Source organism: Hyla sarda, chromosome 4 (assembly GCF_029499605.1).
Source record: "Hyla sarda isolate aHylSar1 chromosome 4, aHylSar1.hap1, whole genome shotgun sequence".
NCBI classification, from domain to species: Eukaryota; Metazoa; Chordata; class Amphibia; order Anura; family Hylidae; genus Hyla; species Hyla sarda.
Window position 1 is genome coordinate 30219475 of NC_079192.1, and position 23948 is coordinate 30243422.

Genomic DNA, 23948 nt, shown 5'->3' on the forward strand with positions numbered 1-23948 from the left:
CCCTCCTCCCCCAAATAAACATCTATAATCTGCAGAAAATATTCAAATTAACATGAAACTTATTAGTGTAGCCATGAAATGCACAGATATTGTTATGTGCTCCTGAAGAGAGAGAAAGTCAGCATTTCCGCTCTGGTTAATAAATGAGATTCCTTAAAGGGGTACCCCAGTGGAAAAAAAAAATTATCAACTGGTGCCAGAAAGTTAAACAGATTTGTAAACTACTTCAATTTAAAAATCTTAATCCTTCCAGTATTTATCAGCTGCTGTATGCTACACAGGAAGTTATTTTCTTTTTGAATTTATTTTCTGTCTGACCACAGTGCTCTCTGCTGACACCTCTGTCCATGTCGGGATTTGCCCAGAGCAGGATAAATCCCCATAGCAAACCTCTCCTGGTCTGGACAGTTCCTGACATGGACAGAGGTGTCAGCAGAGAGCACTGTGGTCAGACAGAAAATAATTTCCTCTGTAGCATACAGCTGTTGATAAGTACTGGAAGGATTAAGATTTTTTTAATAGAAGTAATTTACAAATCTGTTTAACTTTCTGGCACCATTGAGTTTAAGGGTGAACCCCCTTCTATTAACTAATTTAACTAAGAAAACCTTAATCTGGGAACCATATAACCCGGGCAATACCTATGAAGATTGGTCTGACTGTCTGAGGAGGAGCTCTCCAAAGTGAGGGTGCAGCACAGGAGAAATTGTGGATATAGAAATCACAATTTGTGATTAGGGAAAAAAAAGACTTAGACCAGTCTAACAGACAACAGGTTCAATGGCAGCTCGCTGGCCACAACTATCATGCAGGACATAATACTGAGGACTTTGTGGACAAGAACATTATCATTGCATCATACAATAGTAGAGGAAACCAGCAGCCAATGCAATGGATATTAGAGGAGCCAATAAGCTAAGTAGAAAACCAATAAATAAGGAGTTACAGTGGTTTTAAATAGAAATTTCAGTCTTGGCTGATCTCTGGCCTCTAAAGGTTTAGCTTTTCTGTGGTTCTTCTTAAGTGCTACTGACTCTTTGAGAAGGAGGAGTTATCTACAGACCAATAAATGATTTTTAACTCAGAAAAATTTGCACTTGACAGTCAATAAGTTCACTATAGGCACGTACTGCATCACAAGTACACTATGGACTTATAGTGGAATTATGGGCTCATGTATCAGGTATACTGAAGCCCTAACTAATAGACCTAACAAACTCAGGTTTATACATATAAAATCATAAGCAATTATGAGCGAATCGCTATTATAATCATAATAAAGTAATAAGTGGGTTCAGCCGACATAAATCGAACATTTATGTAACGGTGCTGGATGTGGATCCTCTAACCTGTGTGACAGATGACTCGGGCCATATCGGGGAGCGGAGCCTAAGGTGCCGCTGGTCTTCACCAGAGCTTCGCTAACCCTGATATGACTCGACCACACAAGTAGCTGGGCTGTCACGATGCCGGCTGGCAGGAGGTGGATCCTCTGTGCCAGAGAGGGATAGCGAGGACCGTGCTAGTGGACCGGTTCTAAGACACTACAGGTTTTCACCAGAGCCCGCCGCAAAGCGGGATGGTCTTGCTGCGGCGGTAGTGACCAGGTCGTATCCACTAGCAACGGCTCACCTCTCTGGCTGCTGAAGATAGGCGCGGTACAAGGGAGTAGGCAGAAGCAAAGTCGGACGTAGCAGAAGGTCGGGGGCAGGCGGCAAGGTTCGTAGTCAGGGGAGATAGCAAAGTTCTGGTACACAGGGTATAAACACACAAAAACGCTTTCACTAGGCTCTAGGGCAACAAGATCCGGCAAGGAAGTGCAAGGGAGGAGACTAGATATAGCCAGGAAACAGATGGGAACCAATTAAGCTAATTGGGCCAGGCACCAATCATTGGTGCACTGGCCCTTTAAGTCTCAGGGAGCTGGCGCGCGCGCGCCCTAGAGAGCGGAGCCGCGCGCGCCAGCACATGACCGCAGGAGACGGGAACGGGTAAGTGACCTGGGATGCGATTCGCGAGCGGGCGCGTCCCGCTGTGCGAATCGCATCCCCAACGGCCATGACAGGGCAGCGCTCCCGGTCAGCGCTGACCGGGGAGCTGCAGGGAGAAAGGCGCCGTGAGCGCTCCGGGGAGGAGCGGGGACCCGGAGCGCTAGGCGTAACAGTACCCCCCCCCTTAGGTCTCCCCTTCTCTTTATCGGGTAACTGCCTCCCCTGGGATGAGGACACCGGGAAAGGAAGGAGGGATTCCTCAACGGCAGGCAGAACCGCAGGAGTAGGAATGGGGAGAGAGGGCAGAGGGCGAGACCTGGCACGGGGCAGTGTGACACCAGGACGAGGGCCATGAGGGGACACAGAAGCTTGCCTGGGAGGGGGGGAGGGGCATTTCCTGTGGCAGGCAGAGTCCTTAATGACCTTAGGGGGACCGGATACAGGAGGAACCACAGAGTTACGGCAAGGGTTACTGGGAACCGGTTTTAGACAGTTCTTGGCACAAGAGGACCCCCAACTCTTGATCTCCCCAGTGGACCAATCCAGGGTTGGGGAATGAAGTTGAAGCCAGGGAAGTCCAAGGAGAATTTCCGAGGTGCAATTGGGGAGGACCAAAAGTTCAATCCTCTCGTGATGAGATCCGATGCTCATAAGAAGGGGCTCCGTGCGGAAACGTATGGTACAGTCCAACCTGGCTCCGTTGACCGCGGAGATGCGGAGTGGCTTGACAAGACGGGTCACCGGAATATGGAATTTATTCACAAAGGACTCCCGAATAAAATTCCCAGAAGCTCCAGAGTCCAGACAGGCCACGGCTGAGAGGGGAGAGCTGGCTGAAGTGGAAATCCGAACAGGTACCGTGAGACGTGGAGAAGCCGACTTGGCATCAAGAGACGCCACACCCACGAGAGCTGAGTGTGAGCGTGCGTTTCCCAGACGTGGAGGACGGATTGGGCAATCCACCAGAAAATGTTCAGTACTGGCACAGTACAAACAAAGATTCTCTTCCTTACGGCGATTCCTCTCTTCCAGGGTCAGGCGAGACCGATCCACTTGCATGGCCTCCTCGGCGGGAGGCCTAGGCGCAGATTGCAGTGGAGACTGTGGGAGAGGTGGCCAGAGATCTAAGTCTTTTTCCTGGCGGAGCTCTTGATGCCTCTCAGAAAAACGCATGTCAATGCGAGTGGCTAGATGAATGAGTTCATGCAGGCTAGCAGGAGTCTCTCGTGCGGCCAGAACATCTTTAATGTTGCTGGATAGGCCTTTTTTAAAGGTCGCGCAGAGAGCCTCATTATTCCAGGAAAGTTCAGAAGCAAGTGTACGGAATTGTATGGCGTACTCGCCAACGGAGGAATTACCCTGGACCAGGTTCAGCAGGGCAGTCTCAGCAGAAGAGGCTCGGGCAGGTTCCTCAAAGACACTTCGAATTTCCGAGAAGAAGGAGTGTACAGAGGCAGTGACGGGGTCATCACGGTCCCAGAGCGGTGTGGCCCATGACAGGGCTTTTCCAGACAGAAGGCTGACTACGAAAGCCACCTTAGACCTTTCAGTAGGAAACTGATCCGACATCATCTCCAAGTGCAGAGAACATTGGGAAAGAAAGCCACGGCAAAACTTAGAGTCCCCATTAAATTTGTCCGGCAAAGACAGGCGGAGGCTAGGAGTGGCCACTCGCTGCGGAAGAGGTGCAGGAGCTGGCGGAGGAGATGGTTGCTGCTGCTGTAGCTGAGACTGAATCTGCTGTAGCTGCGACTGGAGTTGCTGAGTCATGGTGGTCAAGTACGACAGCTGGTGATCTTGTTGGGCAATCTGTCGGGCTTGCTGGGCGACCAGTGTGGGGAGGTCGGCGACAACAGGCAGAGGAACTTCAGCGGGATCCATGGCCGGATCTACTGTCGCGATGCCGGCTGGCAGGAGGTGGATCCTCTGTGCCAGAGAGGGATAGCGAGGACCGTGCTAGTGGACCGGTTCTAAGACACTACAGGTTTTCACCAGAGCCCGCCGCAAAGCGGGATGGTCTTGCTGCGGCGGTAGTGACCAGGTCGTATCCACTAGCAACGGCTCACCTCTCTGGCTGCTGAAGATAGGCGCGGTACAAGGGAGTAGGCAGAAGCAAAGTCGGACGTAGCAGAAGGTCGGGGGCAGGCGGCAAGGTTCGTAGTCAGGGGAGATAGCAAAGTTCTGGTACACAGGGTATAAACACACAAAAACGCTTTCACTAGGCTCTAGGGCAACAAGATCCGGCAAGGAAGTGCAAGGGAGGAGACTAGATATAGCCAGGAAACAGATGGGAACCAATTAAGCTAATTGGGCCAGGCACCAATCATTGGTGCACTGGCCCTTTAAGTCTCAGGGAGCTGGCGCGCGCGCGCCCTAGAGAGCGGAGCCGCGCGCGCCAGCACATGACCGCAGGAGACGGGAACGGGTAAGTGACCTGGGATGCGATTCGCGAGCGGGCGCGTCCCGCTGTGCGAATCGCATCCCCAACGGCCATGACAGGGCAGCGCTCCCGGTCAGCGCTGACCGGGGAGCTGCAGGGAGAAAGGCGCCGTGAGCGCTCCGGGGAGGAGCGGGGACCCGGAGCGCTAGGCGTAACATGGGCAAGACGTGGTACAGAAGGGTGAGACAGAAGCGTAGTCGGACTTAGCAGAAGGTCAAGACAGGCGGCAAAGGTGCTTAGTCAAATAACGTAGCGGAAGGGTGAAAATACACGGGCAAGGCAAACAGACAATTGGGAATGCTTAATCTCAGGCTAGGGGCACTGAAGATCCGGCAGAGAGGAAAAGGCGGAGTTGCCATATATAATTTTGGCATAAGGACCAGGCACCAATCAGTAGTGCACCGGGTCTTTAAATTTCATGAAGCCGGCACGCGTGCCAGGAATCAGAGGCCAGAGCGGAGGTAGGTGAGAAGCGGGTCACGATTTGCATGCGGGCGCGTCCCGCTATGCGAACCGCGGCCCGGACGGGAGAGCGGGGAGGTTAGCGCTCACGGAGTGCTCACTTTAACAATTTAAAGGGTTATTCCAGGATCTTTTTAGTCTTTGAGGTCATGGTGCCAGACTATAATACTGTGTAATTTGCGTCTATTATCTCTATGCGCCATTTTGTCTCCTTTTCATGCACAGGACCCACACCCAGAAGGGCAGTAGTGCCAATCGTTTTATGTTACTGTCATCTCTGTTCTTTCCCAGCATTCCATGCAGCTAGAGACAATATGTCATAATTCACATGGTCTCCAGGAGGAGTGGCTATGCTGTAGTGGGTGGGTAGATTGCATTACTTTAGTAAATCCCTTCCACCATGCTATCCACCTACCCACAGCAACATAACTATGCCCTCTGGAGACCATGTGACTTATGACATATTGTCTTTGGCCGCATGGAATGCTGGGAAAGGTCAGAGACAACAGTAAAATAAAAACGCTTGCACGACAGCATTTCCGGATGTGGGTTCCGTGTATAAAAATGGGACAAAGTGGCACACAAAGGTAACAGAAACAAATGACACAGTATTATAACTTACCCTCCTTGACTTTAAGCTTTTTGGTTCCAATGCAAAATCTGTAACTGCCCCCCCCCCCCCCCCCTCGCCATATACTGTACACCATGGTCTCTTTTAATGTGGCAAAGGAGTCTTTGGACAATTTGGTGCAGTTGCTACATTTCTATCCATTATAGTATCACCACTGAGACTGCTGACAAACATATTACTTCAGGGCACTGAAAGTCAGTGAAAACAGATGCACAACTTTCTATCGACTTCTGTGGGGAAAAATAAAGGCTAGGTTTATGTCAGCTAAAAGTTAACAACTTGCAGTAAACAATTTTCTTTTGCACAATAATGGCTTTGTTGTATAAATCTTGTACAGGCTGCCAATATCGTTGGGGGGTGATTTATTAATACTAGTTCATCGCTCAGGTGATGGACCAATGTCTCACCAAAGTAGCGTGCACCAACAATGTCTCAGCCTTTCATCTACTGGAGGTGGGGAGGTATATAGAAATTATATATATATACATCCCTCTTGTTTCCCTGAGAAACCAAAGTGCAGTGTTGGTTTTTAATGGGTAACATGGACAGTTCTGACAAACGTGCCATTTTGGCTATTGTTTCCATACAACAGTCTCAGAATGGCACCCATGTTGACTAATCAATGGCCAGACATTATCATACGTTATATCTAAAATAAAGAATTATCTATAATCCCTGATACAGTTTCCAATAGACCAGCATAACAGAAAATAGATATTCCAGTAATAATGTCAAACAACAATACCCTAACCCAGGCAATGACAGAATATGGGTTGATGCCACTAGTGCATTGACTATTCTGAATGTTTTTTTAGTTTCTTTTAAAACCTACATTCTCGCCAATGAGTATTCTCAAGGAATTCATGTTCATCTCTGTCTTACTGTGCATATGTCATCCTCACCCCATGTCATCTCTGTAACTAAACATGCTATTCAGGCATGGGCCTCATCTCCCTTCCTCAATGGTAGGGACAACTTGTGCAGGACTTCTTCACAAGCAAGAACAAAGATGGCGCTAGCCTGGACTTTTCTGTGCCTGAATGAGCAACTGTGGTAGCATGAACCAGCACCAGCAGAGAAGCCCCGCTATGATTTTTGCAATGGGGTTCCTTCTTTTCTATGTTTGCCTCTCTATCCACAACTTTAAAGTGAATCTCTAACTTTTAGCACACAATTTCTTTTTGATCAGACATTCTGTACTGATTAGCTTCCAAATTTTATTTATATCAGTCTGAGGTAGAAGATAAAATTCTATGAGGGGAAATTCATGCTCTGGTGGAGGATACCTGTTGAAATCTACCAGCAGCATTGTAGGATAAGAGTTGCCTGAGAATACAGCCATCAGGATATGGATTTGCCTGAAGTCCCAAGCTAGTCTATAAGAGATTTAAACAGATATTCTGTTTTAATTTCAAAATTTAAACTTCATCACCTTACTACAGTGGTCAGACCCCCACTTATCAGGTACTTTACACTTCTCGTGTGAAAAGGTGATATGTTTTCATCTTGGGATAATCCATTTAATGCAAATTGTGTTATAATTGAGGTCAGGGTATAAAAAGTTTTCAGTAAGGATCAAAGTTCCCTCTAGTGGTGGCTCTAGGCAGACAGAATTTTATCACAGATCTCTATGTCTGCACAGTAGCTATGGAGTTCTGTTTTATGTGGTGGTAAAGTTGGAGATTCAATTGAAAACAGTTTTTTGAGCATTGCTGGAAGGAAGATGCCTCCTGCTATCTTAGTGACACTCATGTCCTCATCTTGTGGATCTTGTGTTGTGTGAACATCATCTCTTTACAGTCATTTGTCCACTAATGTGGACACTGTGTATTGAAACTGTTTCAGTCTAACTGCTGGTAACCTGTGTTCTCTCTCTCTCTGTTCCCCCTGCTGTCTGTCCTTCTGTCTCTCTGTCCGTCCTGCACTTCTGTGGTCTCTTCCTTCTTGTCTCTCCTTTCTGTCTTGTCTTGCTGTAGCAGCGAAGGAAAACCCGAACCCGAGGGAGTAACCTCAGTGTATGTAACACCTCTATAACATGCTCTCACACTCTTATTATTCTCCATGTATTGCTACACTTTACAACTCACATTTCTGTGTCTTTTTATCCCACTGTCAATATGGATCTTTATGTCTTTCTATTGTTTATCCTGTAGTATCATGTTGTAGGAATGCTATGAGAAACTACAAAAAAGGTCTTCAAGTGATCCAATAAAAATAAGAATATGTATATAATCAAATTATTTAATGAATTTCCTTAGGGCCCAAGGGACACATCTTTTTTTTTTTTTTTTTTTAAAGCTGAGCCTTAGAATTCTGCAGGTGAATCAGTTTTAGATAAGCAAGTTCTGGGTAAATCCTACAGACAAAATTGTGGTACTGGATGAAGACAATGAAGGTCCACCTGATAACACTGGATCATTTAGATATTTGAAGGATGTGAACACCTTTGAGTACATTATTTTTAATGCTAGCTTTGTACATATTATGAAAAATAATAATTTTCTCCATAGGTCTGTATTAAAATGTTTCTCAGTATCTATTCTACAGCCTCCTGCATGTCCTATTTAGACCAAAATCCATTAGAGTAGCTGCTTTGACAGGCCTGTCTCAATCCCATGTATGTTCTCTCTTGAACTAAGTTCTAAGCAGATGTATGACCAGATCAAAGGTCAACTTTACCCTGGTTATAAATCAGCTTCGACAGACTTTGCTCTAACTAGGACATAGAGAGAAAAAATTGTTTTTGCACCATAATAAGTACAAAGCAAGAATAAAAAAATACATTCAAAAATGTCCTACAGGGAGTAATCTGCACACAGTTTTATTATCGAGTAAAATATAAAGACAGTATGCCGGCTCTCCCTGGTGCCGAAAGGAAACCAAAGTTGCATCATATCCATGTGTCTGTGCAGGTAATTTGGAGCTTGGAATCAGGAAAATAGAGCTTCAAATATTGCAAATTTTTTAGCTAAAAACAACATAATGTAAAAAGTCCAGTACCCTGATATCTACACTGACTTAGTGAAGGGTTTACTTCACTAGTTCTTGTAGGACCAACAAATACCTTTGTACTCAGCGTACATGATACACAGCCTGGCCATTTAGATCAAGCACAAACTTGCCAGATTGGGTGCACTGACCATAGCCTTATAACTTGTTTACTGCAAAACATCTGTTTCAGCCATTCCGTTGTAGATTCGCTGAAGTCCTTAGGATCATTGTCCTGTTTCATGACCCTGTTTGTTGAAAGAGGCTTTCTCCTTGCAACCCTTCCACATAAGCCATACATGTTCAGTGTTTTTCTAAATGTATTGTCATTAACTTGAACATTTAATATGCTACCTGAAGACCGTGGAGTCTGTGATGTAGCTCCATTTCTCTGACTATTGCACAGTCTGACATTGAGGTGAATTTGCTTGGACATGCATTCCTGGGAAGACTGTCAAATCTCTTGAATATTTTCCACTCGTAATAATCATTCTTAGGGCCCATTCACACTACAGAATTCCAGTAAAGCAGCCTTCCATTGTTTTCAACAGAATTCTGCTGCACTGTGCAAACTGTGGAATTTCCACTGTAGAATTTTCCAAATTCAAATTCCAGACTCTGCAGGATTTCCTATGGAGTGCTTTGCTGTCAATAGGGACAGCGCATGAATGCGTGGTCCTTGTGCCGATTGATTTCAGCAAGGAATTTCCTCAGTGTATACATGCCATGTAAAATTATCCGGAATTAGTGTTTTTGTCTGTGGCAAATTGCTGTGGACATAAGCACCGTCCCATTGACAAATGGCACTTCTCTGGCGGAAATATGTTGCCGGAATCTAAGTTGTTGGAAGATCTCCCGCAGAACTTCTTATATGTGAACTAAGCAGCGGAATGCCCATTAAAACCAAAGGGAGGGTGCTGCAATTGGAATCCACGTGGGACCCCGGTAGTGTGAATGGGGCCTAACTGTAGAATGCTGGACTTCCAATTCTTTGGAAATGGTTGTATACCCTTTCCAGATTCATTGGCAGCAACAATTTCTTCTCTGAGATCATTGCAGATGTTTTTCCTCCTTGGTATTGTGTTAACACACACTTAAATGACCCAGATAAGCAACCTGACAAAACTTCGGCTGTACTCGGTAAATCCATATGCCTGTGAATGCATGTGGTTGAAACCATATCACCATGCATTTATCAATAGCCGCGCAATATTGCTGGGATTACTGGCAACATCACACGGACATAGGGGAATGCATAGGAGTGTAGTTTCGGCCACATATGTTCACCTGTATGTTTGAACATAGCCTTATAGAGGTGGTCACACTTTCTAATGATCAGTTATCAAGGGCATTTGATTATCAGTACCTGACTGACACTGGACATAAGAGAAATCTAAAGGAAATCAATGTATGGTGTGATCTCCCTCTGCCTTCAAAACAGCATACAGTTTTCTAGGTATACTTGCACACAGTTTTTGAATCAACTCACCAGGGATGTTGTTCCATACATCTTGAAGAACTAACCACATATCTTCTGTGGATGTAGGCTTGCTCAAATCCTCTTGTCTCCTTATGTAATCCCAGACAGACTCAATAATATTGAGATCAGGGCTCTGTGGGGGCATTGCTTCACTTCCAGGACCCCTTGATCTTCCTTACGCTAAAAATTGTTCTACATAACATTGGTTGTATGCTTGGGGTCACTGTGTATGACCTGTGACATGTAACTGCCTTCCACAACCTCATCTTTGTAGCAGAGTTTGGCTGTTCCTCACACAGTTATAACCCCGTAAAGGACAAGTATCATGTAAAAAAATACGTATCTCTATCCGAAGCAGGGGCCGCCACACCCCCTCCATATAGCTCTATGAGAGTGCCATTCGGCAATCTTCGGCTCTCCCATAGAACTATATGGAGGGGGCGTGGCGGCCACTGCTTCGGGTAGGGGTTGTGAGGTGCCGCTGTATAGAAGAGCCGGGGCTCTAAACAGGAGATTGCAGGGGGCCCCAACGCTCGGACCCCCCCCCCCCCCCCCGTGAACTAAGGGGATACGTTTTTTACATGATACTTGTCCTTTAAAGGGGTACTCCGGTGGAAACCTTTTTTTTTTTAAATCAACTGGTGCCAGAAAATTAAACAGATTTATAAATTACTTCTATTAAAAAATCTTAATCCTTCAAGTACTTATTAGCGTCTATATACTACAGAGGAAATTCTTTTCTTTTTGGATTTCTTTTCTGTCACAAACTCAGTGCTCTCTACTGATACTTGGGGTCACTGTGTATGACCTGTGACATGTAACTGCCTTCCACAACCTGTCAGGAACTGTCCAGAGCAGGAGAAAATACCCATAGCAAACATATTCTGCACTGGACAGTTCCTAAAATGGACAGAGGTGTCAGCAGAGAGCTGTCGTGACAGAAAAGAAATCCAAAAATAAAAGAATTTCCTCTGTAATATAGAGACGCTAATAAATACTGGAAGGATTAAGATTTTTTAATAGAAGTCATTTACAAATCTGTTTAACTTTCTGGCACCAGTAGATTAAAAAAAAAAAAAAGTACCCCCCGAGTATCCCTTTAACCCCTTAAGGACCCAGCCATTTTACACCTTAGGACCCGGCCATTTTTTGAACATCTGACCACTATCACTTTAAACATTAATAACTCTGGAATGCTTTTAGTTATCATTCTGATTCCGAGAATGTTTTTTCGTGACATATTCTACTTTAACATAGTGGTCAAATTTTGTGGTAACTTGCATCCTTTCTTGGGGAAAAATCCCAAAATTTGATGAAAAATTTGAAAATGTAGCATTTTTCTAACTTTGAAGCTCTCTGCTTGTAAGCAAAATGGATATTCCAAATATTTATTTTATTTTATTCACATATACAATATGTCTACTTTATGTTGGCATCATAAAATTGACGAGTTTTTACTTTTGGAAGACACCAGAGGGCTTCAAAGTTCAGCAGCAATTTTCCAATTTTTCACAAAATTTTCAAACTCACTATTTTTCAGGGACCAGTTCAGGTTTGAAGTGGATTTGAAGGGTCTTCATATTAGAAATACCCCATTATAAAATACCCCATTATAAAAACTGAACCCCCCAAAGTATTCAAAATGTCATTCAGTCATCGTTTTAACCCTTTAGGTGTTTCACAGGAATAGCAGCAAAGTGAAGGAGAAAATTCACAATCTTCATTTTTTACACTCGCATTTTCTTGTAGACCCAATTTTTGAATTTTTACAAGGGGTAAAAGGAGAAAATTTATACTTGTTTTCTCTCGAGTAAGCACATACCTCATATGTCTATGTAAAGTGTTCGGCGGGCGCAGTAGAGGGCTCAGAAGCGAAGGAGCGACAAGGGGATTTTGGAGAGTACGTTTTTCAGAAATGGTTTTTGGGGGGCATGTTGCATTTAGGAAGCCCCTATGGTGCCAGAACAGCAAAAAAAAAAAAAACACATGCCATACCATTTTGAAAACTAGACCCCCTTGAGGAACGTAACAAGGAATTAAGTGAGCCTTAATACCCCACAGGTGTTTCACGACTTTTGCATATGTAAAAAAAAATAAAAGATTTTCACTAAAATGTGTGTTTCACATTTTTGCAAGGGTTAATAGCAGAAAATACCCCCCACAATTTGTAACCCCATCTCTTCTGAGTATGGAGGTACCCCATAAATTGACCTGAAGTGCACTACGGGCTAACTACAATGCTCAGAAGAGAAGGAGTCATATTTGGCTTTTTGAAAGCAAATTTTGCTTGGGGGGCATGTCGCATTTAGGAAGCCCCTATGGTGCCAGGACAGCAAAATAACCTCCACATGGCATACCATTTTGGAAACTAGACCCCTTGAGGAACGTAACAAGGGGTACAGCGAGCATTTACCCCCCACTGGTGTCTGTCAGATCTTTGGAACAGTGGGCTGTACAAAATTTTTTATTTGCACAGCCCATTGTTCCAAAAATCTGTCAGACACCAGTGGGGGGTAAATTCTCACTGCACCCCTCATTACATTCCGTGAGGGGTTTAGTTTACGAAATGGGGTCACATGTGGGGTTTTGTTTTTTTTGCGTTTGTCAAAACCGCTGTAACAATCAGCCACCCCTGTGCAAACCACCTCAAATGTACATGGTGCACTCTCCCTTCTGGGCCTTGTTGTGCGCCCCCAGAGCACTTTGCGCCCACATATGGGGTATCTCTGTAGTCAGGAGAAACTGCATTACACATTTTGGGGGGCTTTTTTCCCTTTTACCTCTTGTCAAAATGAAAAGTATAGGGCAACACCAGCATGTTAGTGTAAAAGATTTTTTTTTTTACACCAACATGCTGGTGTAGACCCCAACTTTCCCTTTTCATAAGGGGTGAAAGGAGAAAAAGCCCCCCAAAATTTTTTGCCAATTTCTCCCGAGTACAGCGATACCCCATATGTGACCCTAAACTGTTGCCTTGAAATACAACAGGGCTCCGAAGTGAGAGCGCCATGTGCATTTGAGGCCTGAATTAGGGATTTGCATAGGGGTGGATATAGGGGTATTCTACGCCAGAGATTCCCAAACAGGGTGCCTCCAGCTGTTGCAAAACTCCCAGCATGCTTGGACAGTCAACGGCTGTCCGGCAATACTGGGAGTTGTTGTTTTGCAACAGCTGGAGGCTCCATTTTGGAAACAGTGCCGTACCAGACGTTTTTCATTTTTATTGGGGAGGGGCGGGGGGCTGTGTAGGGGTATGTGTATATGTAGTGTTTTTTACTTTTTATTTTATTTTGTGTAGTGTAGTGTAGTGTTTTTAGGGTACAGTCACACGGGCGGGGGATTACAGCGAGTTTCCCGCTGCGAGTTTGAGCTGCCCCACAAAATTTGCTGCATCGCAAACTTGCAGCCTGATACTCACTGTAAGCCCCCTGCCCATGTGAATGTACCCTGTACATTCACAGGGGGGGGGACCTCCAGCTGGTGCAAAACTACAACTCCCAGCATGCACAGTCTATCAGTGCATGCTGTCAGTTATAGTTTTGCAACAGCTGGAGGCACACGGGTTGGGAAACACTGAGTTAGGAAACAGACAATGTTTCCCAACCAGTGTGCCTCCAGTTGTTGCAAAACCACAACTCCCAGCATGCCCAGGCAGCCGAAGGGCATATTGGGAGTAGTGGTTACGTAACAGCTGGAGGAGAACAGTTTGGGGACCACTGTGTAGTGGTGTCCAAGATACAGCCCTCCAGATGTTGCAAAACTACAACTCCCAGTATGCCAAAACTGTCCAGGCATGCTGGGAGTTGTAGTTCTGCAACATCTGAAGGGCCAGATGTTACAGAACTCCAACTCCCAGCATGCCTGGGCAGTAAGGGCATGCAGAGGATGTGTAGTTTTGCAACATCTGGAAGGGCACAGTGGTCTCCAAACTGTGGACCTCCAGATGTTGCAAAACTGCAACTCCCAGAATGCCCAGACGCCAAGGGCTGTCTGGGCATGCTGGGAGTTGTAGTTTACAGGGTCCCATTACAGCAATGCATGTCGCTTTACGGCGACGTGCATTGCTGTAAAGGGCCCGACCGCGGCTGAAGAGGAACTCGCCTGTCGCCGTCGCCTTCATCGCCGGGATCCGGGTCTTCAGGGACGAGGTAAGTACCGGGGCCGGTCCCCAGCACTCCCCCATCCCCCGCGCGTCCTCCGGTCTTCCTCCCGTCCTCTCCGGACTTTCAGGGGCCGGGCAGGGCGGGAGGAAGTAACCCCCCCCCCCCCCCCCCCCTGCGATTGGTCGGTTAACTAACCGACGGATCGCAGGGTATAGGAGGAGGTGGCAGGCTTGCCACCCCGCTCCTATACTTCAGCATGGTCCTGGCTGTCTGTGACAGCCGGGATCATGCGAAATTACCGGGCGGTCGGGTCCCAGAGACCCGATCAGCCCGGTATCGCCGCAGATCGCAAGGGCGATTTCCCTTGCGATTTGCGGCGATCGCCGACATGGGGGGCCTACATGGCCCCCCTCGGCGTTTGCCCTGGATGCCTGCTGAAGCATTTCAGCAGGCATCCGCTTCCGATCTCTGCCCGGGGCGCGGCAGAGACCGGAGAAACACCAGGACGTACTAGTACGTCCTGGGTCCTTAAAGCCCAGGGTGCCAGGACGTTCTAGTACGTCCTGGGTCCTTAAGGGGTTAAGGACACTTTTTGTGTTAAAATTTTTCCTTCCTCTATTTTTAAGAGCCATAATTCTTTTATTTTTTCATCTACAGACCCACATGAGGACTTGTATTTTGTACAACAAATTGTATTTTGTAATGACGCCTTTCATTTTACTGTAAAATTTACATCGCAACAAAAAAAATATTATTTGTGGCAGGAAATTGAAGAGAAAACTATAATTTTGCAGGTTTCCCTTTTTTGTGGAGTTTTCCGTTTTTACCCTGTACACTTTACGCAAATATAAAATATATATGTTGGGGGAGATTTATCATTAGTGTTACGCCGAGCGCTCCGGGTCCCCGCTCCTCCCCGGAGCGCTCGCTACACTTCCCTCACTGCAGCGCCCCGGTCGGTTCCACGGACCCGGGGCGCTGCGTTACCACCTCCGGCCGGGATGCGATTCGCGATGCGGGTAGCGCCCGCTCGCGATGCGCACCCCGGCTCCCGTACCTTACTCGCTCCCCGTCAGTTCTGTCCCGGCGCGCGCGGCCCCGCTCCCTAGGGCGCGCGCGCGCCGGGTCTTTGCGATTTAAAGGGCCACTGCACCGCTGATTGGTGCAGTGGTTCCAATTAGTGTTTACACCTGTGCACTTCCCTATATCACCTCACTTCCCCTTCACTCCCTCGCCGGATCTTGTTGCCCTAGTGCCAGTGAAAGCGTTCCTTGTGTGTTCCTTGCCTGTGATTCCAGACCTTCTGCCGTTGCCCCTGACTACGATCCTTGCTGCCTGCCCCGACCTTCTGCTACGTCCGACCTTGCTTCTGTCTACTCCCTTGTACCGCGCCTATCTTCAGCAGCCAGAGAGGTTGAGCCGTTGCTAGGGGATACGACCTGGTCACTACCGCCGCAGCAAGACCATCCCGCTTTGCGGCGGGCTCTGGTGAAAACCAGTAGTGACTTAGAACCGATCCTCTAGCACGGTCCACGCCAATCCCTCTCTGGCACAGAGGATCCACTACCTGCCAGCCGGCATCGTGACAGTAGATCCGGCCATGGATCCCGCTGAAGTTCCTCTGCCAGTTGTCGCTGACCTCACCACGGTGGTCGCCCAGCAGTCACAACAGATTGCGCAACAAGGCCAACAGCTGTCTCAACTGACTGTTATGCTACAACAGTTACTACCACAGCTCCAGCAATCATCTCCTCCGCCAGCTCCTGTACCTCCTCCGCAGCGAGTGGCCGCTTCTGGAATACGACTATCCTTGCCGGATAAATTTGATGGGGACTCTAAGTTTTGCCGTGGCTTTCTTTCCCAATGTTCATTACACTTGGAGATGATGTCGGACCAGTTCCCCACTGAAAGGTCTAAGGTGGCTTTCGTAGTCAGCCTGCTGTCTGGAAAAGCCCTGGCTTGGGCCACACCGCTCTGGGACCGCAATGACCCCGTCACTGCCTCTGTACACTCCTTCTTCTCGGAAATTCGAAGTGTCTTTGAGGAACCTGCCCGAGCCTCTTCTGCTGAGACTGCCCTGTTGAACCTGGTCCAGGGTAATTCTTCCGTTGGCGAGTATGCCGTACAGTTCCGTACCCTTGCTTCAGAATTATCCTGGAATAATGAGGCACTCTGCGCGACCTTTAAAAAAGGCCTATCCAGCAACATTAAAGATGTTCTGGCCGCACGAGAAATCCCTGCTAACCTACATGAACTCATCCATCTTGCCACTCGCATTGACATGCGTTTTTCCGAACGGCGTCAGGAGCTCCGCCAGGATATGGACTCTGTTCGCACGAGGCGTTTCTTCTCCCCGGCTCCTCTCTCCTCTGGTCCCCTGCAATCTGTTCCTGTGCCTCCCGCCGTGGAGGCTATGCAGGTCGACCGGTCTCGCCTGACACCCCAAGAGAGGACACGACGCCGCATGGAGAATCTCTGCCTGTACTGTGCTAGTACCGAACACTTCCTGAAGGATTGTCCTATCCGTCCTCCCCGCCTGGAAAGACGTCCGCTGACTCCGCACAAGGGTGAGACAGTCCTTGATGTCTACTCTGCTTCTCCACGTCTTACTGTGCCTGTGCGGATGTCTGCCTCTGCCTTCTCCTTCTCTGCTGTGGCCTTCTTGGACTCTGGATCTGCAGGAAATTTCATCTTAGCCTCTCTCGTCAACAGGTTCAACATCCCGGTGACCAGTCTCGCCAGACCCCTCTACATCAATTGTGTAAACAATGAAAGATTGGACTGTACTATACGTTTCCGCACGGAGCCCCTTCTAATGTGCATCGGATCTCATCACGAGAGGATTGAACTGTTGGTCCTCCCCAATTGCACTTCTGAAATCCTTCTTGGACTTCCCTGGCTTCAACTCCATTCCCCAATCCTGGATTGGTCCACTGGGGAGATCAAGAGTTGGGGGCCCTCTTGTTCCAAGGACTGCTTAAAACCGGTTCCCAGTAAACCTTGCCGTGTCCCTGTGCTTCCTCATGTATCCGGTCTCCCTAAGGCCTATATGGACTTTGCGGACGTTTTTTGCAAAAAACAAGCTGAGACTCTACCTCCTCACAGGCCTTATGATTGTCCCATTGACCTCCTCCCGGGCACTACTCCACCCCGGGGCAGAATCTATCCTCTGTCCGTCCCAGAGACTCTTGCCATGTCTGAATACGTCCAAGAAAATTTAAAAAAGGGCTTTATCCGTAAATCCTCCTCTCCTGCCGGAGCCGGATTTTTCTTTGTGTCCAAAAAAGATGGCTCTCTACGTCCTTGCATTGACTACCGCGGTCTTAATAAAATCACGGTTAAGAACCGCTACCCCCTACCCCTCATCTCTGAACTCTTTGATCGTCTCCAAGGTGCCCATATTTTTACCAAACTGGACTTAAGAGGTGCTTATAATCTCATCCGCATCAGAGAGGGGGATGAATGGAAAACGGCATTTAACACCAGAGATGGACACTTTGAGTATCTGGTCATGCCCTTTGGTCTATGCAACGCCCCTGCCGTCTTCCAAGACTTTGTTAATGAAATTTTTCGTGATCTACTATACTCCTGTGTTGTTGTATATCTGGACGATATCCTGATTTTTTCTGCCAATCTTGAAGAACACCGCCAGCATGTCCGTATGGTTCTTCAGAGACTTCGTGATAATCAACTCTATGCCAAAATAGAGAAATGTCTGTTTGAATGCCAATCTCTTCCTTTTCTAGGATACTTGGTCTCTGGCCAGGGACTACAAATGGACCCAGATAAACTCTCTGCCGTCTTAGATTGGCCACGCCCCTCCGGACTCCGTGCCATCCAACGTTTTTTGGGGTTCGCCAATTATTACAGGCAATTTATTCCACATTTTTCTACCATTGTGGCTCCTATTGTGGCTTTAACAAAAAAAAATGCCGATCCCAAGTCTTGGCCTCCTCAAGCGGAAGACGCCTTTAAACGACTCAAGTCTGCCTTTTCTTCGGCTCCCGTGCTCTCCAGACCTGACCCATCTAAACCCTTCCTATTGGAGGTTGATGCCTCCTCAGTGGGAGCTGGAGCTGTCCTTCTACAAAAAAACTCTTCCGGGCATGCTGTTACTTGTGGTTTTTTTTCCAGGACCTTCTCTCCGGCGGAGAGGAACTACTCCATCGGGGATCGAGAGCTTCTAGCCATTAAATTAGCACTTGAGGAATGGAGGCATCTGCTGGAGGGATCAAGATTTCCAGTTATTATTTACACCGATCACAAGAACCTCTCCTACCTCCAGTCTGCCCAACGGCTGAATCCTCGTCAGGCCAGGTGGTCTCTGTTCTTTGCCCGATTTAATTTTGAAATTCACTTTCGGCCTGCTGATAAAAACATTAGGGCCGATGCTCTCTCTCGTTCCTCAGATGCCTCTGAAATTGAACTCTCTCCTCAACACATCATTCCTCCTGACTGCCTGATTTCCACTTCTCCAGCCTCCATCAGGCAAACTCCTCCAGGAAAGACCTTTGTTTCTCCACGCCAACGCCTTGGGATCCTCAAATGGGGTCACTCCTCCCATCTCGCAGGTCATGCGGGCATCAAGAAATCTGTGCAACTCATCTCTCGCTTCTATTGGTGGCCGACTCTAGAGACTGATGTGGTGGACTTTGTGCGAGCCTGCACTATCTGTGCCCGGGATAAGACTCCTCGCCAGAAGCCCGCTGGTTTTCTTCATCCTCTACCTGTCCCCGAACAACCTTGGTCTCTGATTGGTATGGATTTTATTACTGACTTACCCCCATCCCATGGCAACACTGTTATTTGGGTGGTCGTTGATCGATTCTCCAAAATGGCACATTTCATCCCTCTTCCTGGTCTTCCTTCAGCGCCTCAGTTGGCTAAACAATTTTTTGTACACATTTTTCGTCTTCACGGGTTGCCTACACAGATCGTCTCGGATAGAGGCGTCCAATTTGTGTCTAAATTCTGGAGGGCTCTCTGTAAACAACTCAAGATTAAATTAAATTTTTCTTCTGCATACCATCCTCAATCCAATGGACAAGTAGAGAGAATTAACCAGATCTTGGGTGACTATTTACGACATTTTGTTTCCTCCCGCCAGGATGACTGGGCAGATCTTCTACCTTGGGCCGAATTCTCGTATAATTTCAGAATCTCTGAATCTTCCTCCAAATCTCCGTTTTTCGTGGTGTACGGCCGTCACCCTCTTCCCCCCCTCCCTACCCCCTTGCCCTCTGGTCTGCCCGCTGTGGATGAAATTTCTCGTGATCTTTCCACCATATGGAAAGAGACCCAAAATTCTCTCTTACAGGCTTCTTCTCGCATGAAGAGATTCGCAGATAAGAAAAGAAGAGCTCCTCCCATTTTTTCCCCTGGAGACAAGGTATGGCTCTCCGCTAAATATGTCCGTTTCCGTGTCCCGAGCTATAAGTTGGGACCACGCTATCTTGGTCCTTTTAAAGTTTTGCGTCAAATTAATCCTGTCTCTTACAAACTTCTTCTTCCTCCTTCTCTTCGTATCCCTAATGCCTTTCACGTCTCTCTTCTTAAACCTCTCATCCTCAACCGTTTTTCTCCTAAATCTGTTCCTCCCACTCCTGTTTCCGGCTCCTCGGACATCTTCTCTGTTAAAGAGATTTTGGCCTCTAAAAAGGTCAGGGGAAGAACTTTTTTTTTAGTGGATTGGGAGGGTTGTGGTCCAGAAGAGAGGTCCTGGGAACCTGAGGACAATATCCTGGACAAAAGTCTGATCCTCAGGTTCTCAGGCCCCAAGAAGAGGGGGAGACCCAAGGGGGGGGGTACTGTTACGCCGAGCGCTCCGGGTCCCCGCTCCTCCCCGGAGCGCTCGCTACACTTCCCTCACTGCAGCGCCCCGGTCGGTTCCACGGACCCGGGGCGCTGCGTTACCACCTCCGGCCGGGATGCGATTCGCGATGCGGGTAGCGCCCGCTCGCGATGCGCACCCCGGCTCCCGTACCTTACTCGCTCCCCGTCAGTTCTGTCCCGGCGCGCGCGGCCCCGCTCCCTAGGGCGCGCGCGCGCCGGGTCTTTGCGATTTAAAGGGCCACTGCACCGCTGATTGGTGCAGTGGTTCCAATTAGTGTTTACACCTGTGCACTTCCCTATATCACCTCACTTCCCCTTCACTCCCTCGCCGGATCTTGTTGCCCTAGTGCCAGTGAAAGCGTTCCTTGTGTGTTCCTTGCCTGTGATTCCAGACCTTCTGCCGTTGCCCCTGACTACGATCCTTGCTGCCTGCCCCGACCTTCTGCTACGTCCGACCTTGCTTCTGTCTACTCCCTTGTACCGCGCCTATCTTCAGCAGCCAGAGAGGTTGAGCCGTTGCTAGGGGATACGACCTGGTCACTACCGCCGCAGCAAGACCATCCCGCTTTGCGGCGGGCTCTGGTGAAAACCAGTAGTGACTTAGAACCGATCCTCTAGCACGGTCCACGCCAATCCCTCTCTGGCACAGAGGATCCACTACCTGCCAGCCGGCATCGTGACAATTAGGTGTCTATTGTAGACACAAATCTACCCCTTTACTCTGCTTGTCTAATTTAAACTCTTGCTCAAGATTTACTAAAGTTGTGCATGTCCTTTGATACATTTTGTGCAAATATAGAAACGCCCCCCTTATAGAAACGCACTCCTTCTCTACCTCACACTTCACAGAGCTGGGGCATTTTACCGCGGTACACTGCTTACATAGCTAGAAGTGCCAGAGCAGCAGTGTGTGCCGAACAAAACTCTGCAGAATAGTAAAACCCTAAATCTATGTAAAGATTCTCAAAGAATTTTGCACCAAAAAAAATAATAATTTTGGCGCAAAAAGTATCAACCACATTTTCAAAGAGATTTGTGCCGCAGTCTACACTGTACATGTCAGTTTTGTAAAAGTGGGCGTGTCCACGTATATTGTCTGCTTTACATGATATTTTCAAAGGGGTAAGAATCCAGTTTACATAAAAAATTTCACACCAGCTTTTTGATAGTGTAGAAATCACAGAAATGGTTGTAGTTTTATTGTTTTTGTTTTCTTCTCATTTTAGATACGTGAATGCGGAGGACTATGTCAGATTTGGCGGATTGCGATGATGAACAGGGTTATTTTAAATGTCAATAAAAGGGTTAGCGAGGGCTGTGGTGGAGTGTTTTTTTAATTAAAAATTTTTTTCAATGTGTTGTGTTTTTTATAATAATATTTTCAGGCTTAGTAGTCGAAGCTGTAATATAGACAGAATCCATTACTAAGCCACGGCTTAGCATTAGCCCCAAAATCAGCTAACGCTAACCCCCAATTATTGCTCCCCAGTACCCACCACCACAGGGAAGAACCGGTACCAACAGGACCGGAGCGTCAAAAATGGCGCTCCTGGGCCTAGTCGGTAACAGGCTGGCATTATTTAGGCTGGGGAGGGCCAATAACCATGGTCCTCACCCACCCTGGTAACGGTAGGCTGATGCTGCTTGGTTGGTATCTGGCTGATAATGATAATGGGGGAACAACACACTTTTTTTCATTTATTTTTTAAAAATAATAATAAAAAAAAAACAAACGCATAGGGTTCCCACTATTTTCAGTATCAACCAGATACCAACCAAGCTACAACAGCCTGACGTTACAAGGGTGGGCGAGGACCATTGCTACTGGCCTTCCCCAGCCTAAATAACGCCAGCCTGTGACCGCCTATTTTGACGCTCCAGGCCTGTTAGTACCGGCTCTTCCTGGCACCCCTGTGGCGGTGGGTACCGGGGTAATAATTGGAGGTTAGCGTTAGCTGATTTTGGGGCTAACGCTAAGCCCTGGCATAGTGATGGATTTCGTCTATAAGATGGCTTCCCCTACTAAGCCTGAACATTCAATTATAAAAACATAACACAGAAAAAAAAATTATTAAAAAAAAACTCTCCCCCACAGTCCTCATTAACCCTTTTATTGAAATAAAAAAAAACTCTGGTCATCATTGCAATCCACAGAATCTGACGTAGTCCTCTGCATTCAAGTATCTGAAATGATAATAAAATAAAGGTTAGTACATTTTTGGCGCTCTCCCTTGTGGAGTGTGATGCTGTGTGTTCCTAAAAAGGGAGGCCCAATTATTGCTAAATAACAACTCATCATGGGGGGCTGTAGTTAAACAACAGCTGGAGTCTCCCTGTTTGGGAACACACTGGAAGAAAGGCTCTGTTCCCATTATGCAAAGCGCATCATGAGAACATAGTCAGGTCTGGACTGTGTAGCTCCCCCCCACCCTTATGACTTCAACACTAGGGGGCGGTGCAGTAAAGGTCGCAGGAGTGAGCCCCCCTTTTCGATCTGCCCCTCTACCCCTGGACTATAACTCCCATCATGGACAGAGTCTGCCCCATGATGGGAGTAGTAGCCAAGGGCAGAGGGACAGATCGAAAGGGGGTCTCCCTCCTGAGACCCCCTGCGACCATTACTGCTCAGCCACCTAGTGATGATGTCATCAGGGGGCAGAGCTGCACAGTCCAGGCCTGACTCTGTTCTCATTATGCGTTTTGCATAATGGATCACAGCAGGTCATTCTCCGCTGTGATCCGCATTTATTAATGTGAGGAAAAAAATTTATGTAAAATAAATTACTTGGAAGCTCTGAACTATATGCCTCATCATCCCCCCAACTTTGATTCCCTCTGCTCCTCTGTTTGCCCCCCCTCTTCCCGCTGCCACATCATTCCTCCCCTTTTATCAGCCCCTGTGCCACATTTACCCTCCCCCTCTGATCCCCTGTGCCTCCTTTCCCCTGTGATTCTCCTTGCTCATCATTCCCCCAGCACATCATTCACCCCCCTCTGACTCATCATTCCCCCCTGCTCATAATCCCCCTGCAAATTATTTCCCCCTTGCTCATAATCCCCCCTGCTCATCATTACCCCCCTCTGCCTCATCATCCTCCCCCTGCTCATTATTTCCCACCAGCTCATCTTTCCCCCCTTGCTCATTGTTCGCCCCCTCTCCCCCTACTTTTTCTATATTTCATATTTCCTTGCCTAGACGCACTCCGGCAGGCTAAGGTAATGCGGCGGGTCTTGTGGGCTGTGTGGATAGTATGACGAGTGACGTCTCCTTCGGGCTCCTCTGCGCGGCATCAGGGACATCACTCCTCATTCTCTGCAGCCGCTGCTGGTCAGAGTGGCTGCAGCGCCGGCTGCTTGTTTAAGTTCAGCAGCCCGACTGAATGGCTATGAAGCAGCACTTTAGAACAGTCACCCGCGGTGGCTGCAGTAAATGAGGAGTGGAGTGACGTCCCTGATGTCGTGCAGAGGAGCCGGCAGGAGACGTCACTCGTCATACTATTCACACAGCCCACAAGACCTACCGCATTACCTGAGCCTGCCGGAGCGCGGCCAGGCAAGGAAATATAAAAAAAATTAAAATCAGGAGGGGAAGTGTCCGGGCCCGCAAGAGCCGCCGCTGGTCACTGTTTTAAAGTGCTGATCTTTAACAAGCAGCCGGCGCTGCGGCCACTTTAAATCAGTGACCAGAACATTTATCGCCAATTCATAATCCCCGCCGCCAGGAGACAGGAGCGCTGATTGGTGAAAAACTATTCACCAATCAGAGCTCCCGTCTACAGGCGGTGGCGATTATGAATTATGAGAGCTGTATACAGGAGCATGGAGCCGGCGGGCAGCGTAGTGGAGCCGCATGTACCGCCGGCTTGTTAACTTAATAAATGTGGATCACAGCGGGTCACTGGAGAATGACCTGCTGCAATCTGCACCTCAGCCCTTGGACTATAACTCCCATCATGGACGGAGTCTGTCCATGAAGGAAGTAGTAGTCCTAAAAGTCCCGCAGCCGGGGGATGTGCAAGTG

The 23948-nt window shown here is 47.7% G+C and overlaps 2 protein-coding genes across 15 annotated transcripts in view; one reads left to right on the plus strand and one right to left on the minus strand.

Annotated features, from left to right (window-relative positions):
• The window catches only part of LOC130367694 (surfeit locus protein 4-like), a 644664-nt gene that overhangs the window by 401454 nt on the left and 219262 nt on the right, over positions 1–23948 (minus strand). The window lies entirely within an intron of this gene.
• CACNA1A (calcium voltage-gated channel subunit alpha1 A) overlaps positions 1–23948 on the plus strand; it is a 358458-nt gene that overhangs the window by 285735 nt on the left and 48775 nt on the right. For 5 of the 8 annotated variants that reach the window (XM_056570294.1, XM_056570297.1, XM_056570293.1 and 2 more), the window contains one exon: positions 7501–7539. The exons of 1 other annotated variant lie outside the window; for it this stretch is intronic. In XM_056570294.1, the coding sequence (XP_056426269.1) occupies positions 7501–7539 (39 nt within the window). The remainder of the gene's footprint in view (positions 1–7500; positions 7540–23948) is intronic. 2 more of the 8 variants (XM_056570295.1, XM_056570296.1) reach the window with 1 other exon arrangement.